At 47.5% G+C, this 17,920-nt stretch overlaps 1 protein-coding gene across 1 annotated transcript in view; it reads right to left on the minus strand.

Annotated features, from left to right (window-relative positions):
* Positions 1 to 1,404: 1,404 nt before the first annotated feature.
* Positions 1,405 to 17,920, minus strand: part of LOC139234167 (iron-responsive element-binding protein 2-like) — a 32,633-nt gene continuing 16,117 nt past the window's right edge. Inside the window, exons 8-15 of the mRNA XM_070865191.1 lie at positions 17,614 to 17,770; positions 17,395 to 17,519; positions 16,353 to 16,457; positions 12,716 to 12,858; positions 8,763 to 8,910; positions 8,035 to 8,157; positions 7,751 to 7,936; positions 1,405 to 2,317 (exon numbers count right to left, since the gene is read on the minus strand). Of these exons, the coding sequence (XP_070721292.1) occupies positions 2,207 to 2,317; positions 7,751 to 7,936; positions 8,035 to 8,157; positions 8,763 to 8,910; positions 12,716 to 12,858; positions 16,353 to 16,457; positions 17,395 to 17,519; positions 17,614 to 17,770 (1,098 nt within the window). The 3' untranslated portion in view covers positions 1,405 to 2,206. The remainder of the gene's footprint in view (positions 2,318 to 7,750; positions 7,937 to 8,034; positions 8,158 to 8,762; positions 8,911 to 12,715; positions 12,859 to 16,352; positions 16,458 to 17,394; positions 17,520 to 17,613; positions 17,771 to 17,920) is intronic.

The following is a 17,920-nucleotide window of genomic DNA, read 5'->3' on the forward strand; positions in this document are numbered from 1 at the left end:
ACCTTTGGAAATCCAACTATTCTGTAGAATCTCAGTCGTTTTCTGCTGCAAGTCAGCAACCAAGGGTAGGTTGAGGGGATCACCAGAATCTAGATAGCTTTTAAAAGGGAAGTGGGTAAATATTTGAAGACTAAAAAATTTAAAAAATGGTATGGGGAAGGGCATGGGAATATGACGAGTTAAATATATCTGACAGTTAGCACTGGTGCGATGGGCCGAGTGACCTCCTTCTGTGCAGTAACATTTTAAGATTTAATACCAAATTCAGAGGACCTTTTGCCAGAATTAATGCATTACATTCATTCCATCTAGACACTTCCTGTGGGAGCCAGGCTGTACTTGGAGAAACTTAGCTGCAGTGTTAGCTTCATCTCAGAGTAACAGTTGCATTAAAGACATTTCATTAAAAAAAAATCACACTTAGCAAATGTCAGAACAAACATTTCATGATTCCTCACAATACCAGATATATCTGTACTAGAAGAATACGCAAACTGCTTTTGGACAAAGGCAGAACTGGGGAAGGTATTGTTTAGTTTGCTCTTAATAATCCCACATGACACTCGACTCTGCTAATATACTAGTCGAATATCCTCCACCATTAACATCCTGGGGAAGGGGGTCAGCATTGACTTGAAGCTTAACTGGACCAGCCACATAAATACTGTAAATGCTGGGTATTCTGCGAGTGTCTCACCCCCTGACTCCCCAAAGCCTTTCTACCCGCTACGAGGCACAAGTCAGGAGTGTGATGGGATACTCTCCACTTGCCTGGATGAGTGCAGCTCCAACAACACTCAAGAAGCTCGACACCATCCAGGACAAAGCAACCCACTTGATCGGCACCCCAACCACCACCTTCAACATTCACTCCCTCCACCACCGGTGCACCGTGGCTGCAGTGTGCACCATCTACAAGATGCACTGCAGCAACTCGCCAAGGCTTCTTCGGCAGCACGTCCCAAACCCCCGACCTCTACCACCTAGAAGGACAAAGGCAGCAGGCGCACGGGAGTACCACCACCTCCATGTTCCCCTCCATGTCACACAGTATCCTGACTTAGAAGTATATCGCCATTCCTTCATCATCGCTAGGTCAAAGACCTGGAACTCCCTCCCTAACAGCACTGTGGGAGCACCTTCACCACACGGACTGCAGCAGTTCAAGAAGGTGGCTCACCTCCACCTTCTCAATGGCAATTAGGGATGGGCAATAAATGCTGGCCAGCGACATCTACGTCCCAGGAATGAATACAAAAAAAGTCGGGTTAACAAATAGCATTGACTCACTTATGTAACTGTAGCATACTCATGTGGAATCTTGATCTCAACCTCAACATTTTCAAAGCTTTGTGCAAATTGGACATCTTGCAGACCAGCAAAGCAAACAGCATGAGCCAGATGTATGGTTCAGATAGTTTATTCTTACAACCTATTAAGAATGTACAGTTCATCAGTAGCATTTGTACGGTAGAATTATCACTCAAATACATTTGTCTTGGACACTTATCATACAATACCAAACATTCTGACGCTTAAACTGCGATATGGTTCTTGCCTGCCTACAGATTGCAAACAATATCTCGATACACTCGCCACCCTGCTTCTATCCCAAGTCTTTTGTTTTTTTTTGTTCCCTCCAGCTTTATTTCACAGCATTCTGAATAGTCACGTCACCCTTTTGCTTTTACGTTTGGAAAATTGCTTACAACAGAAGGTTGAAACGAGGCTAAAACGTGGAATAGCAGTGTATAAAAATCGGGATGTCTGCTGTTGAATAAGGCTAATTAAAAAAAAAGATATCCCACAGCGACAAAATCTTGTGCAGAAGGCGGTAGTGGTGAATTGAATGAGCATCGTCAGTGGTTCGCCTTTAGATCTGAATGGGTCCATTTTGCCACACACACACACACACACACACACACACGGTTAAGTTACAAAAAAAAATGTATGAAAAATTAATACAGTGATTATAAACTTAGAGGAAGAAATCAAGCGTACTCGCAAGGCAAAGACTCCATTCACAGCCAGTCTCTTGAGGTGCAAGCAGACAGTTTCTGAAATGTACAGTACACCTAGAATGAATGACTTCAACATCTATACCCACCACTCCGAGAGCGCTGGATGCAATGATGTTACCTACGGACGGGAACCCGAGACATGTTTAGATCACAGTTGCGGACGAAGTCAAAAGATACAGCAGCCGTTATAACATCCTTCGAGCGACATAGTTCAAAATGCCACCTTGCTTGTAAAACGTGACTTCCATTTCATTGTCAAACTTAGCTACAGTGCTGAATGCCTTCCCTGTATTTGTCTGAAAGACAGAATATTGAGTATCAGATTATAGAATGGGATAAAGGACAAAGCTTACTTTTCACTCTTTTACTGATTAAGGTTTTAAACCCCATCTCCCCTTCCCGTGCAAACGCAGGAGATGCAACACCTGCCCTTTTACCTGCTCTCTTCCCACAGTCCAGGGCCCTAAATACTCCTCCCAGGTGAAACAGCGATTTACCTGTACTGCTTGCAATTCAGTATACTGTATTCGCTGCTTAATGTGGTCTCCTCTACATTGGGGAGACCAAGCGTAGATTGGGTGACCGCTTTGCAGAACATCTCCGTTCAGTCCGTAAGTGTGACTCTGAGCTTCCGGTCGCCTGTCACTTTCATTCCCTGCTCCACTCCCACTCTGACCTCTCAGTCCTCGGCCTCCTACACTGTTCCAATGAAGCTCAACGCAAGCTCGAGGAACAGCACCTCATCTTTCGTTTAGGCACTTTACAGCCTTCTGCACTCAACATTCAGTTCAACAATTTCAGGCCATAACCTCTGCCCATATATTTTTCCCTTTCCTCCTTTTTTCTTCAAACACCTCCCCCCCCTTTTTTCACTCTTTCCCAGTGAATGGTGATCATTCCACCATTCACACCCTCTCTAGACTCATCTTTTGTTAACTCGTCCCATTATCATCTCATTTCGGCCCATCATCCCTTTTGTCTCTCTAATCTCTCTTGCCTTCCACCCTATCACAGACCTTCCCTTTTGTTCTTTCCTCCCCCGCCCCTTGCACTTCCTTAAGAACCTGTTACATCTCAAACTTTTCCAGTTCTGACGAAGGGTCACAGACCCGAAATCTTAACTCTGTTTCTCTCTCCACAGATGTTGCCTGACCTGCTGAGATTTCCAGCATTTTCTGTTTTTATTTTGCTTTTCTATTAAGATTTTAAACTTATTGCGTTTTGCAAGACAGAAAATGCTGGAAGACACCCAGCAGGTCAGGCAGCATCTGGGGAGAGAGACAGAGTTAACATTTCAGGTCAACGACCTGCCATCAGAACTGAAACGTTAACTCGGTTTCTCTCGTCAGATGATGCCTGACCTGCTCAGTGTTTTCCTGCATTTTCGGTATTTATTTCAGATTTCCAGCATCCACAGTATTTTTGTTTTGAGTTTGAGACGCATTTTGCCGACTGAATCTATCCATATATGAAAGACTGCGTCTATTTGTACTAACTGAAATGCAGCCGTTTCTCTGATTGGTCTCCTGGGAGGATAAGCCACATCCTGAAGATCCTCTGGAACGTGTAACTGGAATCGCCCAGCCCACGTTGTGAGTGAATTTACTATTTGTAATTCGATCTATTTTAACCAGAAACCACAGAGGATAGATCTTCCCAAAAGCCACCAAGTTCCAGCCGAAGTCCCTTATCCCAGCACAAGTGCAGCCCTCCGCCAGCTGAAGACCCTTACCCCAGCGCAAGACCTTACTCCTCCCCGCCCCCCCCCCGCCATAGATGGGGCAGTGTGTGTGGATTGTTAACAGGTTTATTGGGTATGAAGTGAATAGTGACAGTGTCGTAACTTCTGGATTTCATCCACCCCAACAATGTCCCTTGTAACATTTGCACCGAGCTTGCACGCACCAGGGGGTAGGAAGAACGTGATCCGTCTTCTCTGAATTCCCGCTCTCCCCATCGATCCCGCCCCACCCCCACCAAGGCTCGCTCTCTCGACCTGGCCAAGCTTGCTCGCGCTCTCCCCCCCAAGCTCTCTCTGCCCCTGCCCCCACCCCAAGCTCTCTCTCTCTCCACTGGGGTAAGGGTCTTCAGCTGGCAGAGGGATGCACTTGCGCTGGGATAAGGGACTTTCTCTCCCCCTCCACCAAGCTCTCTCTCCGCCCCCCCTGCTCTCTTCCCCCTCCCCCATCCCCAAGCTCGCTCTCCCCGCCGCTGCGGGAGGCTCGGGGCCCGGTTTGGGCTCGGCGCTGCGGGAGACTTGGCGGATGCGTTCGGCTGCTCAGTGGAGGCAACGTGGTGTTGTACGCATGTGCAGAAAAGGGTTAGTAGGAATTATGCTGGGGTGGGGGCGTAGTCTGTGATATTTGTCCTAACTCTCGCTTCTGTGCACGTGTCGAGCGACTTAGTACAAATAGTTACTCCGATATAAAAAAGGGGGCATTCAGAATGGAAACCACTGGCAGCGATCATCAACCCGGGTCAGTCTCAGTCCGTACACCTTAAGAGCTTGCTGACAGTCTGCTGTCACCCGACGCTCCTGCCTATTGTTGGCACCGCTCCCCGCTAAAATGAGCTGACTGAGGGTAACTGAAGAAGATGCGCAACTGTCTGGCTCCGTGTACGAGGGGTGAGACCATGCAGGGATCTTTAACAAGGATTTTGGATTCCGTGTTTTGGGGAGGAGGGGACAATTGGAGAGTTGTGAGGGCGGAGAGAAGGGCAAATAGGACTTTATGCAGGCAGTGGTGTTTCGGACAAGCTGAAGCTTATGTAGGAACTCGGAAGGCTGCTGAGAAAAGCAGTGGAGAAGTCGAGGCTGGAGGTGATGATAGTGAGGATAAGGATTTCAGCAGAGTTGGGTAGGAGTCAAGGCATAGACAGGTTATGGTGTGGAGTTGAAGAAAGTCTTTCTTGGTATATAGGATATAGGGTTTGAAGCTCAGCACAGGGTCAGGCAGGCCATTTGAGGCTGTGCACCATCAGATTCAGTTTGAGCAAGGAGCCAGGGCTAGGGTGTGGAGTTTCTGATGGAAGCTGAAATGGATAGCTTTGGTCTTTCCAACGTAAAGTTGGAAGAGATTCTGGCTCAGCCCAATCTCATGTTGGACAAGCAATTAGACAGTGCAGTGATGGCTGCAGAGCCGAGGGTGGCGGGGAGTTAGAGCCGAGGGTCGTCAGCATACAATGGACCATGAGTCTATGCCTAGCGATAATGTCAATGAGGATAGGTGGGGAGGGGGGGGGCCAGTAAAGGATAGAATCTTTGGGCGCTCCCGAGGTGACGATATTGGAACCAGGAGAACGGTTCGTTCAGACAGGTTGGAGTGGACTCGGGAAACTAGTACGGATAAATTCTTCCTTTGCAAATTGGTGCAATTGTTTAGTTATATCATCATAGGTGGCCCCTCGAATGAGGATGACTTGCTTCCACGAATTCACAGATGTTTCAATGGAGGACCCGATGTTCCTGTTCTGAACTCCAATTGAAGGGTGGAAGATGCCTGTGCGTGGATTTTTTTAAACGTGTGGTGGCCGTTGCACATCAGCCACCACACGGGCTTGACAGAGCTAGGCCTTTATCCAGTGGCAAGGGTTAACCAGAACGACTGGAGACTTGCTCTGCTGCACAGACCCAGTGCGCACACATATCGCAGTGTGGGCTGGACCTTGCTGCCCCTGGGCCGTCGTCTCTTCTCGGGCTCTCCCATATTCGAGGCTGGAGTATTGAAGGATTAAATGAGAGACAAAATAGTTCCTTCAAATTTAGATTTCACCATCCGTTGCTCAGAGTCACGAAACTGTAGACCTTCTTGGTTCAGAGTTTCAGACAGAACGGTACGCAGAGCTAGGAAAGGTCAGGAACCCATTTAACTAACCATGTGCAATCTCTGCTCTGCGATGGGCATTCCCCAAATCATTCAAACTTCCTGTCGATACCACAGGTAAAGCTTCAGGAAGGTAAGAGATTAGATGGCATCAAGCTTGTGATTTACACACTGTAGGAGGAAGGGGCAAATACGGAGATAAAGAGCTCCATACAGTACAAGCATTTGTCTTAATGTAGTATAACTCACTGAAAGATTCATAGAAATTTACAGCACGGAAGGAGGCCATTTCGGCCCATTGTGTCCACACCGGCCGACAAAGACCTACCCAACCTGATCCCACTTTCCACCTCTTAGTCCGTAACCCTGTAGGTTACAGCACTTCAAGTACATATCCAAGTACTTTTTAAATGTGATGAGGGTTTCTGCCTCTACCACCCTTTCAGGCAGTGAGTTCCAGACCCCCACCACCCTCTGGGTGAAGAAATCTCCCCTCTAAACCTCCCCCCAATTACTTTAAATCTATGCCCCCTGGTTGTTGATCCCTCTGCGAAGGGAAATAGGTCCTTCCTATCCTCTTTATCTCGGCCCCTCATAATTTTATACACCTCAATAAAGTCTCCCCTCAGCCTCCTCTGTTCCAAAGCAAACAAACTCAGTCTATCCAATCTTTCCTCATAACTAAAATCCTCCAGTCCAGGCAACATCCTCGTAAATCTCCTCTGCACCCTCTCTAGTGCAATCACATCCTTCTTGTAATGTGACCAGAACTGCACGGAGTACTCTAGCTGTGGCCTAACTAGTGTTTTATACAGTTCAAGTGTAACCTCCCTGCTCTTGTATTCTATGGCTTGGCTAATAACGTGTTCCCTTAAACACAAGAGGACAGGCCATCTCACGATTCAGCTGAAAGCATAAGAATGACTATGAGTGGTTGTTTTGTAAAAGGCCTTTAAAAGCAACTCCTTTAAATGATTCCGGACTGCAGACCCTCTCACTACACCGTGGCGCCTGTCCCCTGCCAGTTGTTACTTTCTGCAGCATTCTTTGACTTGCGGTGACTGAAAAGGAACAGCATGGACACGGTTTGCATCTGTTGTACGTTAGCAAATCATGAGATTGAATCACCTTTTAAGCACAGGGCACCAGCAGGTGAATCTCATCTGGCACTCAGCTGGTTAAGGCTGGGCCATGCAGATGCAGAAAGGCATCAGATTCGATCCCCAGTCTCTGCCGATTTAGCTGCTGCTAACCGTGCGACAGCCTGAGCGCCTTGGCTCAGAAGATGGGAGGTCGGGGTCGGGGTTAGGCTCGGCTGTGGTGCTCCGAGTGTGCCGACACTAGCTGCCCAGGCTCACATGCAAAGAATGGGTCTGTGCTCCTGGAAGGAACTGTCCCCTCAGGAAAGACAGCAGTAAAGAGAAAGGACTTGAGAGAAGACAGTTCCTGTCTCTAATGCGCTCCCTAGAGTAATTGATCATCCTCATCATAGGCAGCCCCTCGAAATCAAGGAAGACTTGCTTCCACTCCAAAAGTGCATTCCCAGGTGGCTGAACAGTCCAATACGGGAATTACAGTCCCTGTCACAGGCGGGACAGACCGTGGTTGGAGGAAAGGGTGGGTGGGGAGTCTGGTTTGCCGCACGCTCCTTCCGCTGCCTGTGCTTGGTTTCTGCATCCAACATGTGGTCACGGAACAGCCATATACGATTTGATTCTTGGTGGATTAGAGGGGACTGGGGACGGAGGAACGGGGGGGATGGGGAGATGAGGTGGGGGGAGGGAAGGAGAAAATATTCCCTGAAAACCTTCTTTCAACACTACCCATGGTGTGCGTGCACACATAAAACTATACGAGCACCCCCTACAACTATAAGTTAATCTTCAGAAGATTTTATATTCGTACCGTTACATCGACTGTTGTTCCAGGGCACAGTTCTTTAGGAATTATTATTGTGTACCGCTCCTTTCCGGTGAGTCCTAGCTTGTCTACATTTTCCTCTGGGAGGAACTGAAGGGGAATGACGCCCATACCAATCAAGTGGTTCTTGTGCATCTTCTCGTAACTCTCCGCTAGAATGGCTTTCACACCCTGCAACACAAGGGCACAACGGCAGGATTACACCGGTAATCTGAAGCATAAATCAACCCTCGGCACTTCTTACAAAATGTACACAAATCGAGCTTTACCAGTAAATAAGGTCCTTTGGCAGCCCAGTCTCTCGAACTACCCGAGCCATATTTCTTCCCGGCTAAAATGATCAACGGAAAGCCTTCCCTCTGGTACCGTTCAGCTGCATCAAACACGTCGAGCTGGAGAGGTAAAAGGCACACAACTTTAGCAAAAAAGGATCCTTTATGTAAAAATAGAAAGAAAGACTTGCATTTCTATAGTGCCTTTCAAGACCATCGGATGTCCCAAAGCGCTTTACAGCCAATGAAGTACTTTTTGGAGTGTAGTCACTGTTGTAACATGGGAAACACGGCAGCCACTTTGTGCACAGCAAGCTCCCACAAACAGCAATGTATTAATGACAGGATAATTAATGACCAGATAATCTGTTTTTTGTTATGTTGATTGAGGGATAAATATTGGTCCCAGGACACCGGGGATAACTCCCCTGCTCTTCTTCGAAATAGTGCCATGGGATCTTTTACGTCTACCCGAGAGAGCAGGCGGGGCCTCGGTTTAACGTCTCATCCGAAAAACGGCACCTCCGACAGTGCGGCACTCCCTCAGCACTGCACTGGAGTGACAGCCTAGATTTTTGAGCTCAAGTCCCTGGAGTGGGACTTGAACCCACAACCTGCTGACTCAGAGGCAAGAGAACTATCTACTGAGCCAGGGCTGACACAATATCAAATAATAAGAACACCTTTACTTATGTTTAAAAGCACCGATGACGCAGAATACTTACTGTTTGCCCAGACGGGATGTATATTGTTTTAGGCGCCGCTTTGCCAATAAATTTGTTCAGGAGTCTGATGTTGGCGAAGGTCCCTCGGGTCATCACAGCATCATTACCCCTTCGCGCTCCGTACGAGTTAAACTCCCGGGGCGTGAGGCTACGTTTTTAAAAAAGAGAATTCGTATAAAATTGATATATCGTTTATCTTGTCGATGGTTGGGTTTCTCGTCTAAATCGGGGTCATTGGTTTGAATAAGTTCATACTGTGAGGGAGCTGATTGGTAGAGGTACAGTCATTATCCCAACACTGCTCCGATATGACCAGCGTAGGAGTAAATGCAGCGATTGGCGCTCCCCATGGAGAGTAATGCTCGCAGAGACCACGTGGGGAAATCGCAGACGTGCGATCCGTGACCTTCCACCTATCAGATTCCACGTAAAGATGCGCTCTCTGAATGCGGAACCACCCATTATATATACGTTCATTTAGTTGTCTGGCCTGGCAACCATTCCTGTGTTTAGCTAGACTTGCATTTATATAGCGCCTTTCATGACCACCGGACGTCCCAAAGCGCTTTACAGCCAATGAAGTACTTTTTGGAGTGGTCACTGTTGTAATGTGGGAAACGTGACAGCCAGTTTGTGCACAGCAAGCTCCCACAAACAGCAATGTGATAATGACCCAGATAATCTGTTTAGTGATGTTGATTGAGGGATAAAAATTGTCCAGGACCCCTGCTCTTCTTCGAAATAGTGCCATGGGATCTTTTACACCCGAGAGAGCAGACAGGGCCTCGGTTTAACATTTCATCCAAAAGATGGATAGGACAAAAACAGGCGGAAAGAATGTTGAGTGAACTGCTTTTCAAGACCCACCCAATAGTCACCATGCTCCCAGGTATCTGGCCATGATAAAGGAAACAGGATAGCTTTAAGCTGAACTTGTGAATGATAGTTCTCATTGCATTCAGTACCTTTACTAGCATTTCCAGTAACTACCTGCTTCTCGAAAGGGCTTTTCCACACAAAGGGTAGTAGAACTTTGGAACTCTCTCCCCCAAAAGGCTGTGGATGCTGGGTCAATGGAGTTTTTAAGACTGTGTTTGGAAGATTTTTGTTCGGTAAGGGTATCAAGAGTGGCAGAGACAGAAACCCTCACCACATTTAAAAAACACTTGGATATGCACTTGAAGTGCTGCAACCTACAGGGCTATGGACCAAGAGCTGGAAAGTGGGATTAGGCTGGACAGCTCTTGGCACGGACACGCTGGGCTGAATGACCTCCTTCTGTGCTGTAAATGTCTATGATTCTATGATCAAGGGATGTGGAGCCAAGACAGGTCGATGGAGTTTGAATTGCCTGCTCATATTCCTAGAAAGCAGATCCTATTCTACAATGTGTACATAGCTAACAGCTAAACACAGATTAGGAATAGGGGAGGTGCAACAAGACCTGGGTGTCATAGTACATCAGTCATTGAAGGTAGGCATGCAGGTACAGCAGGCGGTGAAGAAGGCAAATGGCATGTTGGCCTTCATAGCGAGAGGATTTGAGTATAGGAGCAGGGAGGTCTTACTGCAGTTGTACAGGGCCTTGGTGAGGCCACGCCTTGAATATTGTGAAGAGTTTTGGTCTCCTAATCTGAGGAAGGACATTCTTGCTATTGAGGAAGTGCAGTGAAGGTTCACCAGACTGATTCCCAGGATGGCAGGACTGACATATGAAGAAAGAGTGGATCGACTAGGTTTATACTCACTGGAGTTTAGAAGAATGAGAGGGGATCTCATAGAAACACATAAAATTCTGATGGGATTGGACAGGTTAGATGCAGGAAGAATGTTCCCGATGTTGGGGAAGTCCAGAACCATGGGTCACAGTCTAAGGATAAGGGGTAAGCCATTTAGGACCGAGATGAGGAGAAACTTCTTCACTCAGAGAGTTGTGAACCTGTGGAATTCTCTACCTCAGAAAGTTGTTGAGGCCAGTTCGTTAGACATATTCAAAAAGGTGTTAGATGTGGCCCTTACGGCTAAAGGGATCAAGGGGTATGGGTAGAAAGCTTGATGGGGTACTGAAGTTGCATGATCAGCCATGATCATATTGAATGGTGGTGCAGGCTCGAAGGGCCGAATAGAAACATAGAAAATAGGTGCAGCAGCAGGCCATTCAGCCCTTCTAGCCTGCACCGCCATTCAATGAGTTCATGGCTGAACATGAAACTTCAGTACCCCCTTCCTGCTTTCATGCCATACCCCTTGATCCCCCGAGTAGTAAGGACTTCATCTAACTCCCTTTTGAATATATTTAGTGAATTGGCCTCAACTACTTTCTGTGGTAGAGAATTCCACAGGTTCACCACTCTCTGGGTGAAGAAGTTTCTCCTCATCTCGGTCCTAAATGGCTTACCCCTTATCCTTAGACTGTGACCCCTGGTTCTGGACTTCCCCAACATTGGGAACATTCTTCCTGCATCCAACCTGTCCAAACCCGTCAGAATTTTAAACGTTTCTATGAGGTCCCCTCTCACTCTTCTGAACTCCAGTGAATACAAGCCCAGTTGATCCAGTCTTTCTTGATAGGTCAGTCCCACCATCCCGGGAATCAGTCTGGTGAATCTTCGCTGCACTCCCTCAATAGCAAGAATGTCCTTCCTCAAGTTAGGAGACCAAAACTGTACACAATACTCCAGGTGTGGCCTCACCAAGGCCCTGTACAACTGTAGCAACACCTCCCTGCCCCTGTACTCAAATCCCCTCGCTGTGAAGGCCAACATGCCATTTGCTTTCTTAACCGCCTGCTGTACCTGCATGCCAACCTTCAATGACTGATGTACCATGACACCCAGGTCTCGTTGCATCTTCCCTTTTCCTAATCTGTCACCATTCAGATAATAGTCTGTCTCTCTGTTTTTACCACCAAAGTGGATAACCTCACATTTATCCACATTATACTTCATCTGCCACGCATTTGCCCACTCACCTAACCTATCCAAGTCACTCTGCAGCCTCATAGCATCCTCCTCGCAGCTCACACTGCCACCCAATTTAGTGTCATCCGCAAATTTGGAGATATGCATTTAATCCCCTCGTCTAAATCATTAATGTACAATGTAAACAGCTGGGGCCCCAGCACAGAACCTTGCGGTACCCCACTAGTCACTGCCTGCCATTCTGAAAAGTACCCATTTACTCCTACTCTTTGCTTCCTGTCTGACAACCAGTTCTCAATCCACGTCAGCACACTACCCCCAATCCCATGTGCTTTAACTTTGCACATTAATCTCCTGTGTGGGACCTTGTCGAAAGCCTTCTGAAAGTCCAAATATACCACATCAACTGGTTCTCCTTTGTCCACTTTACTGGAAACATCCTCAAAAAATTCCAGAAGGTTTGTCAAGCATGATTTCCCTTTCACAAATCCATTCTGACTTGGACCTATCATGTCACCATTTTCCAAATGCGCTGCTATGACATCCTTAATAATTGATTCCATCATTTTACCCACTACTGAGGTCAGGCTGACCGGTCTATAATTCCCTGCTTTCTCTCTCCTTCCTTTTTTAAAAAGTGGGGTTACATTGGCTACCCTCCACTCGATAGGAACTGATCCAGAGTCAATGGAATGTTGGAAAATGACTGTCAATGCATCCGCTATTTCCAAGGCCACCTCCTTAAGTACTCTGGGATGCCTCCTGCACCTATTTTCTATGTTTCTATGGAATGATTGTAATATCTTGCCTTTTTGAAGAGTATTTTGTAGTCTTTTTAAAAAAAAAAGACAAACATTGAATTATATTGGCTTGTCTATATTTACTGGCAATTCTCCAGAGAAATTCATGCATTTTTGTTGGGAAGTATGGGATTCAATAAATATTTTTATTTAAAGGAAAACCCCATTGCCTTGAAACACAGTAAATGGAGAGCAATTGAAAATACTCTCCATGACTAAAAATAACACTTACCCTTTGCAGGTCAGGTACCGAGCGGCAGCACTGTTACGGGCAATACTGCCTGCAGGGGAGATGTGGTCGGTGGTAACAGAATCTCCCAGATGTAGCAGGACATAGGCGTTTTCAATGGACTGCGGACAGGTGGGCTCTTTGGTCTAAGGACAGGAAGAGGAGAGAAGAAATTACATTCACATGCAACGCAAGTACCTGTACTGAAGGGCCCCTGATAAAGTGCAACATCCCCACTGACACCTGGGAGTCCCTGGCCAAAGACCACCCGAAATGGAGGAAGTGCATCCGGGAGGGCGCTGAGCACCTCGAGTCTCATCACCGAGAGCATGCAGAAATCAAGCGCAGGCAGCGGAAGGAGCATGCGACAAACCAGACTCCCCACCCACCCCTTCCCTCAACGACTATCTGTCTCACCTGTGACAGGGACTGTGGTTCTCATATTGGAGTGTCCAGCCACCTAAGGACTCATGTTTAGAGTGAAAGCAAGTCTTCCTCGATTCCGAGGGACTGCCTATGATGATGATGACTGAAGGGTGTGGGCAGGATCACGATTTGGAGGAGTGAAGCTCGACTGGCACGTGATACAAGAGGGTTGTATTTTATTCTTTACAAATTGTACATCTGCTATCAGGCCCTACATGTTCCTATGTTCCTAGAGAAAAGCGATAATGCTACAATGACCAGGCCACCACATGATTGGTCTTCCAACAGAGTTACAAGCAGGCAACTGACTCCCATTCTACTCTCAGCTGGCTCTTGGGCGACAAGTGATCAGTTGTACAGGGTGGGGCAAAAAATAGAGAAGTAATATGAGAAAAAAAAACAATATAATGGGCAATGATTTCTGCAACTTGCAAATCATAGAAAATTACGACACAGAAGGAGGTCATTTCGGCCCATCGTGTCCACGCCGGTCGAAAAAAAGCTACCCAGCGTGATCCCATTTTCCAGCACTAGGTCCGTAGCCCTGTAGGTTACGGCTCTTTAAGTGCACATCCAAGTACTTTTTAAATGTGATGAGGGTTTCTGCCTCTACCACCCTTTCAGGCTGTGAGTTCCAGACCCCCACCACCCTCTGGGTGAAGAAAGGTTTCCTCATCTCCCCTCTAATCCTTCCACCAACGACTTTAAATCTATGCCCCCTGGTTATTGACCCCTCTGCTAAGAGAAATAGGTCCTTCCTATCCACTCTATCCAGGCCCCTCATAATTTTATAGACCTCAATTAAATCTCCCCTCAGCCTCCTCTGTTCCAAAGAAAACAGCCCCAGCCTATCCAATCATTCCTCATAGCTAAAGTTTTCCAGTCCTGGCAACATCCTCGTAAATCTCCTCTGTACTCTCTCTGGTGCAATCATATCCTTCCTGTAATGTGGTGACCAGAACTGCACGCAGTACTGAAGCTGTGGCCCAACTAGTGTTTTATACAGTTCAAGCATAACTTCCCTGCTCTTGTATTCTATGCCTTGGCTAATAAAGGAAAGCATTCCGTATGCATTTTTAACAACCTTATCTACCTGGCTGCTACCTCAAGGTGACTCCTGTTGTGTTACTGGGTCTCAGTTCCAGCAATGGAATGCACTAATACTACACTACAACTATTTTGTTGATACTTAAATCAAATACCCCCTTTTGACAAGGGCACTAGAACCCACAAATTAACAATTTAGACTATAACGAAAATCTTTAATCAAATTAGAATTTGGTTGCCGAGGGTGATGATGCACTCCAGTCCCTCTGGCGCCCACCTCTCACGGAAGGCCGCAAGTGTACCGATGGACATCGCGTGCTCCATCTCCAGAGACACCCTGGCTCGGATGTTAGCGTGGGAGAGAGACAGGCAGTTGAGCTGAACAACCCCCTCGACCGCCCGCTGCCCGGACCGGCTGATGGCCCCCTTGGCCATGCCCAGGAGCAGTCCTACGAGGCGGCCCTCTGACCTGCCCGCTCCCCTCCGCACAGGGTGCCCAAAGATCAGGAGCGTGGGACTGAAGTGCAACCAGAATTTGAGGAGCAGCCGCTTCAAATATTGGAAGAGGGGCTGCAACCTCACACATTCAACATAAATGTGGAACACGGACTCTATCAGACCGCAGAAATTGCAGGCGGCTGGGAGTCCGTGAACCGACTTAAAAACTTATTGCATGGGACTGCCCCGTGCACCACCCTCCAGGCCAAGTCCCCAATAAATAGAGGGAGGATTCCCGCGTAGAGAGTGCTCCACTGGGGAACCCTGCCTCCTCCGGATGGCAAGATGGTGCGCCATGGCATGTCCGGGCGGCAGACGAGGATGACGAGGAGAGTGTGCAAGAGCAGCCCATACAGGAGTCCCCTCTGCGCAGAACTGAAAGGCACGGAGGAGATTTCCTGGAGGAGGCTCAAGTTGTGAGGCGCTGGCTCCCAAGAGAGCTTTCGAGGCTTGGCGCCGATGAGGAATTTCATCCGGTCAGGGGTCAGTTCCGACGGGATCGCCCCCACGTGCTTGAGCATCCTCGACATACCTAACGGAGTCAGGGCCCAGTGCCGTTTTTAGCGACTCTATGGTATTGGCCGTGTGCTGGAGGTCAGTCCAGGATAGGCGCCGTGCCAGCTCCTCAGGCGCCATCCGGCCTGCTCCTCCGCCATCCAGTAAGTCCCTGACCCTGGTACTTCTCCGGGTGAGAAGCTGTACGGAAGCTTCAAGTTGCTTATCAGATTATCTCGAAAGACAAATGAGATTCCGTATTCAAGAGCTTGTACCACAAATCATCTCAGCACGAACCAGGCAGTAGACATTCTGCTCTTCTAATGTTTGTATGTTTCATTTGACCAGTTACAAATTTCTCCGACGATTCAATTAAAAAATTGCTGTATGAAAGATGCTGGAGACCAAAATTGTACGCAGTACTCCAGGTGTGGTCTCAGTTGCTACGGTTGTGGCAGGACTTCTCTGCTTTTATACTCTATCCCCCTTGCAATAAAGGCCAACATTCCATTTGGCTTCCTGATTACTTGCTGTACCTGCATACTAACTTTTTGATGCTTCATGCACAAGGACCCCCAAGATCCCTCTGTACCGCTGCATTCTGTATAATAATAATTTGCTTTTTTATTCTTCCTCCCAAAGTTGATAACTGCACATCTTCCCACATTATACTCCATCTGCCAAATCTTTGCCCACTCACTTAACCTATTTGGCACTGCATGAATGGTTTCTATCCACTTTTATATTAATTCATTTCTAAAAGCCTTCCTCCCCTCCACTTTCACAATGCATGAGGCCAAAATGCACACAATCTGGTCCTTGTGTATTTTTGCTAAACGCTGCTCCTTGGTCAATCTCCCAGGATATTGGCCTCGAACAGGAAGGAAGCAGATGGCAGATGCTCTGTACTTTCCCCCTCCCACAGGCAGCCCCCTCGGGACTGACCAATGTGTTATCCGGCAAAGCTTGCGTGGGAGTATTCCTGCAGACTGCAATCTGTACTGGCCACCTGGTTTAAACCTTACCAGGTTAGCGTTCCGATATTAAAAACCTTGCAGCCATCGCAAACAGGTTTAAAGATGGGAGAGATCGCAATACAGTAGAGGCAAGTTAGAAATAAGGACATAATAGCAAACAAAGGAAAAACACGGATTATAAAATCAATATTACTTACAAATTTATCAAAAAACGAAGGACATCTGATATAGGTTGATTTTGAATCCCAGGGATACAGAAGTGAATCCGGAGCTTCCAAGGCATTCCAGCGATTATTTCCTTTCTGGGAAGAAAAGAAATGGAATTTCTGATGAATACAGCTGATATTTTCAGATTATTTTAAAAAACAAAGAAACAGAATTGTTCACTCGTGATTTTCTTTATCCGAAAATAATGCAATATGAACAAAGGTTTGCCATCCAGCCGCACATTTTGCAATCGCTAAAACGGAAAGCAAAAGGGGCAATCACGTGCAGCAAAACCAAAGCAGTCTTATCTATGATTAGCAAATTTCACGGAGCCCAGTCAGTTGGTGAATAGAAGCTTTTTATATACATGGTGATAATCCACAGAGCCAACTAATGACCAGAACGTGGAATTATACTGTGACAGACTTCCTCTTCCCCCTCACCCCCAACATGTTCTCTCTCTCTCCCCACCGCCCCCCCGCCACCAAACAGCCTCTCTTTCCACCAACCCCAAAACCAGGCTCTCTCCCCCCACCTCCCCTCCCCCCGAACCAGGCTCTCTTCCGCCGCCCCCGCCTCTAACCAGGCACTCTCTTCACCCCACCCCACCCCGGCCAAACCAGGCACTCTCTCTCCCCGTCTGCTGGCTCTCTCTGCCCACCGCTCTCCCCCCGGCTGAGGGTTCAGCAGGGAGCTCGGGGCTCAGGACCCAGCGGGGGGAGCTCGGGGCCCAGCAGGGGTGGGGGCTCGGGGCCCAGTGGGGGGGGGGCCTCGGGGCCCAGCTGGGGGGCTCAGGGCTCGGTGGCCAAGTGGCTAAGCAGGCAAGGTGGTGTTTGGGGCCGGTTCCGACGCACGCGCAGAAAAGGGTTAGTGTAAATTGCGCTGGGGCGGGGGCGGGAGCAAGTCAGAGACTATTTATCCGAACTCGCTTCTGCGCATGTGGCAGGAACGCATGCGCTGAAGCGCGAGTTAGGACAGTCACTGTGGTAAACTAATGCTGTGCTACCGTAGCTTTGCCATGTGATGACCAACCTCTATTTTTTCTCTCAGTTCTTTAAACATGGATGGGATCACTTGTTGTTCCTCCACTTTCTGGATCTCTTCCCTGCTTGGCCAAATATCATGCAGATAGATTTCTCTCCCGTCAGCATTTACACCTTAAAAATAACGGCAAAATATTACTTCCACTTTCTCAAGCTAACCAAATAAAAAGCAAATGGGCAAAGATCCATCGGCAGACCAAATGCTTACCTAAAGGTTCTTTTTCAAAGTCTATGTTAACTGTGCCAGCGATGGCATATGCTACCACTAATGGAGGAGAGGCGAGGTAGTTGGCACGAACACAGTCACAGAGGCGGCCCTCAAAGTTTTTATTTCCAGATAAAACTCCACATGCAACGAGGTCACCCTGCACCAGAGAGTGAGTGAGTCAGTAATCGATCAGTCTTACAATCTTCTTCAATAAAAGCAGAGGATTATAGCACAGACAACTAGGACGGAATCTAATTTAAAACTTACAAGTGAACAGCTTTTCATAGAGTTGCAGACTGTAAGTTGG

This window comes from Pristiophorus japonicus, chromosome 21 (genome assembly GCF_044704955.1).
Source record: "Pristiophorus japonicus isolate sPriJap1 chromosome 21, sPriJap1.hap1, whole genome shotgun sequence".
Taxonomy (NCBI): Eukaryota; Metazoa; Chordata; class Chondrichthyes; family Pristiophoridae; genus Pristiophorus; species Pristiophorus japonicus.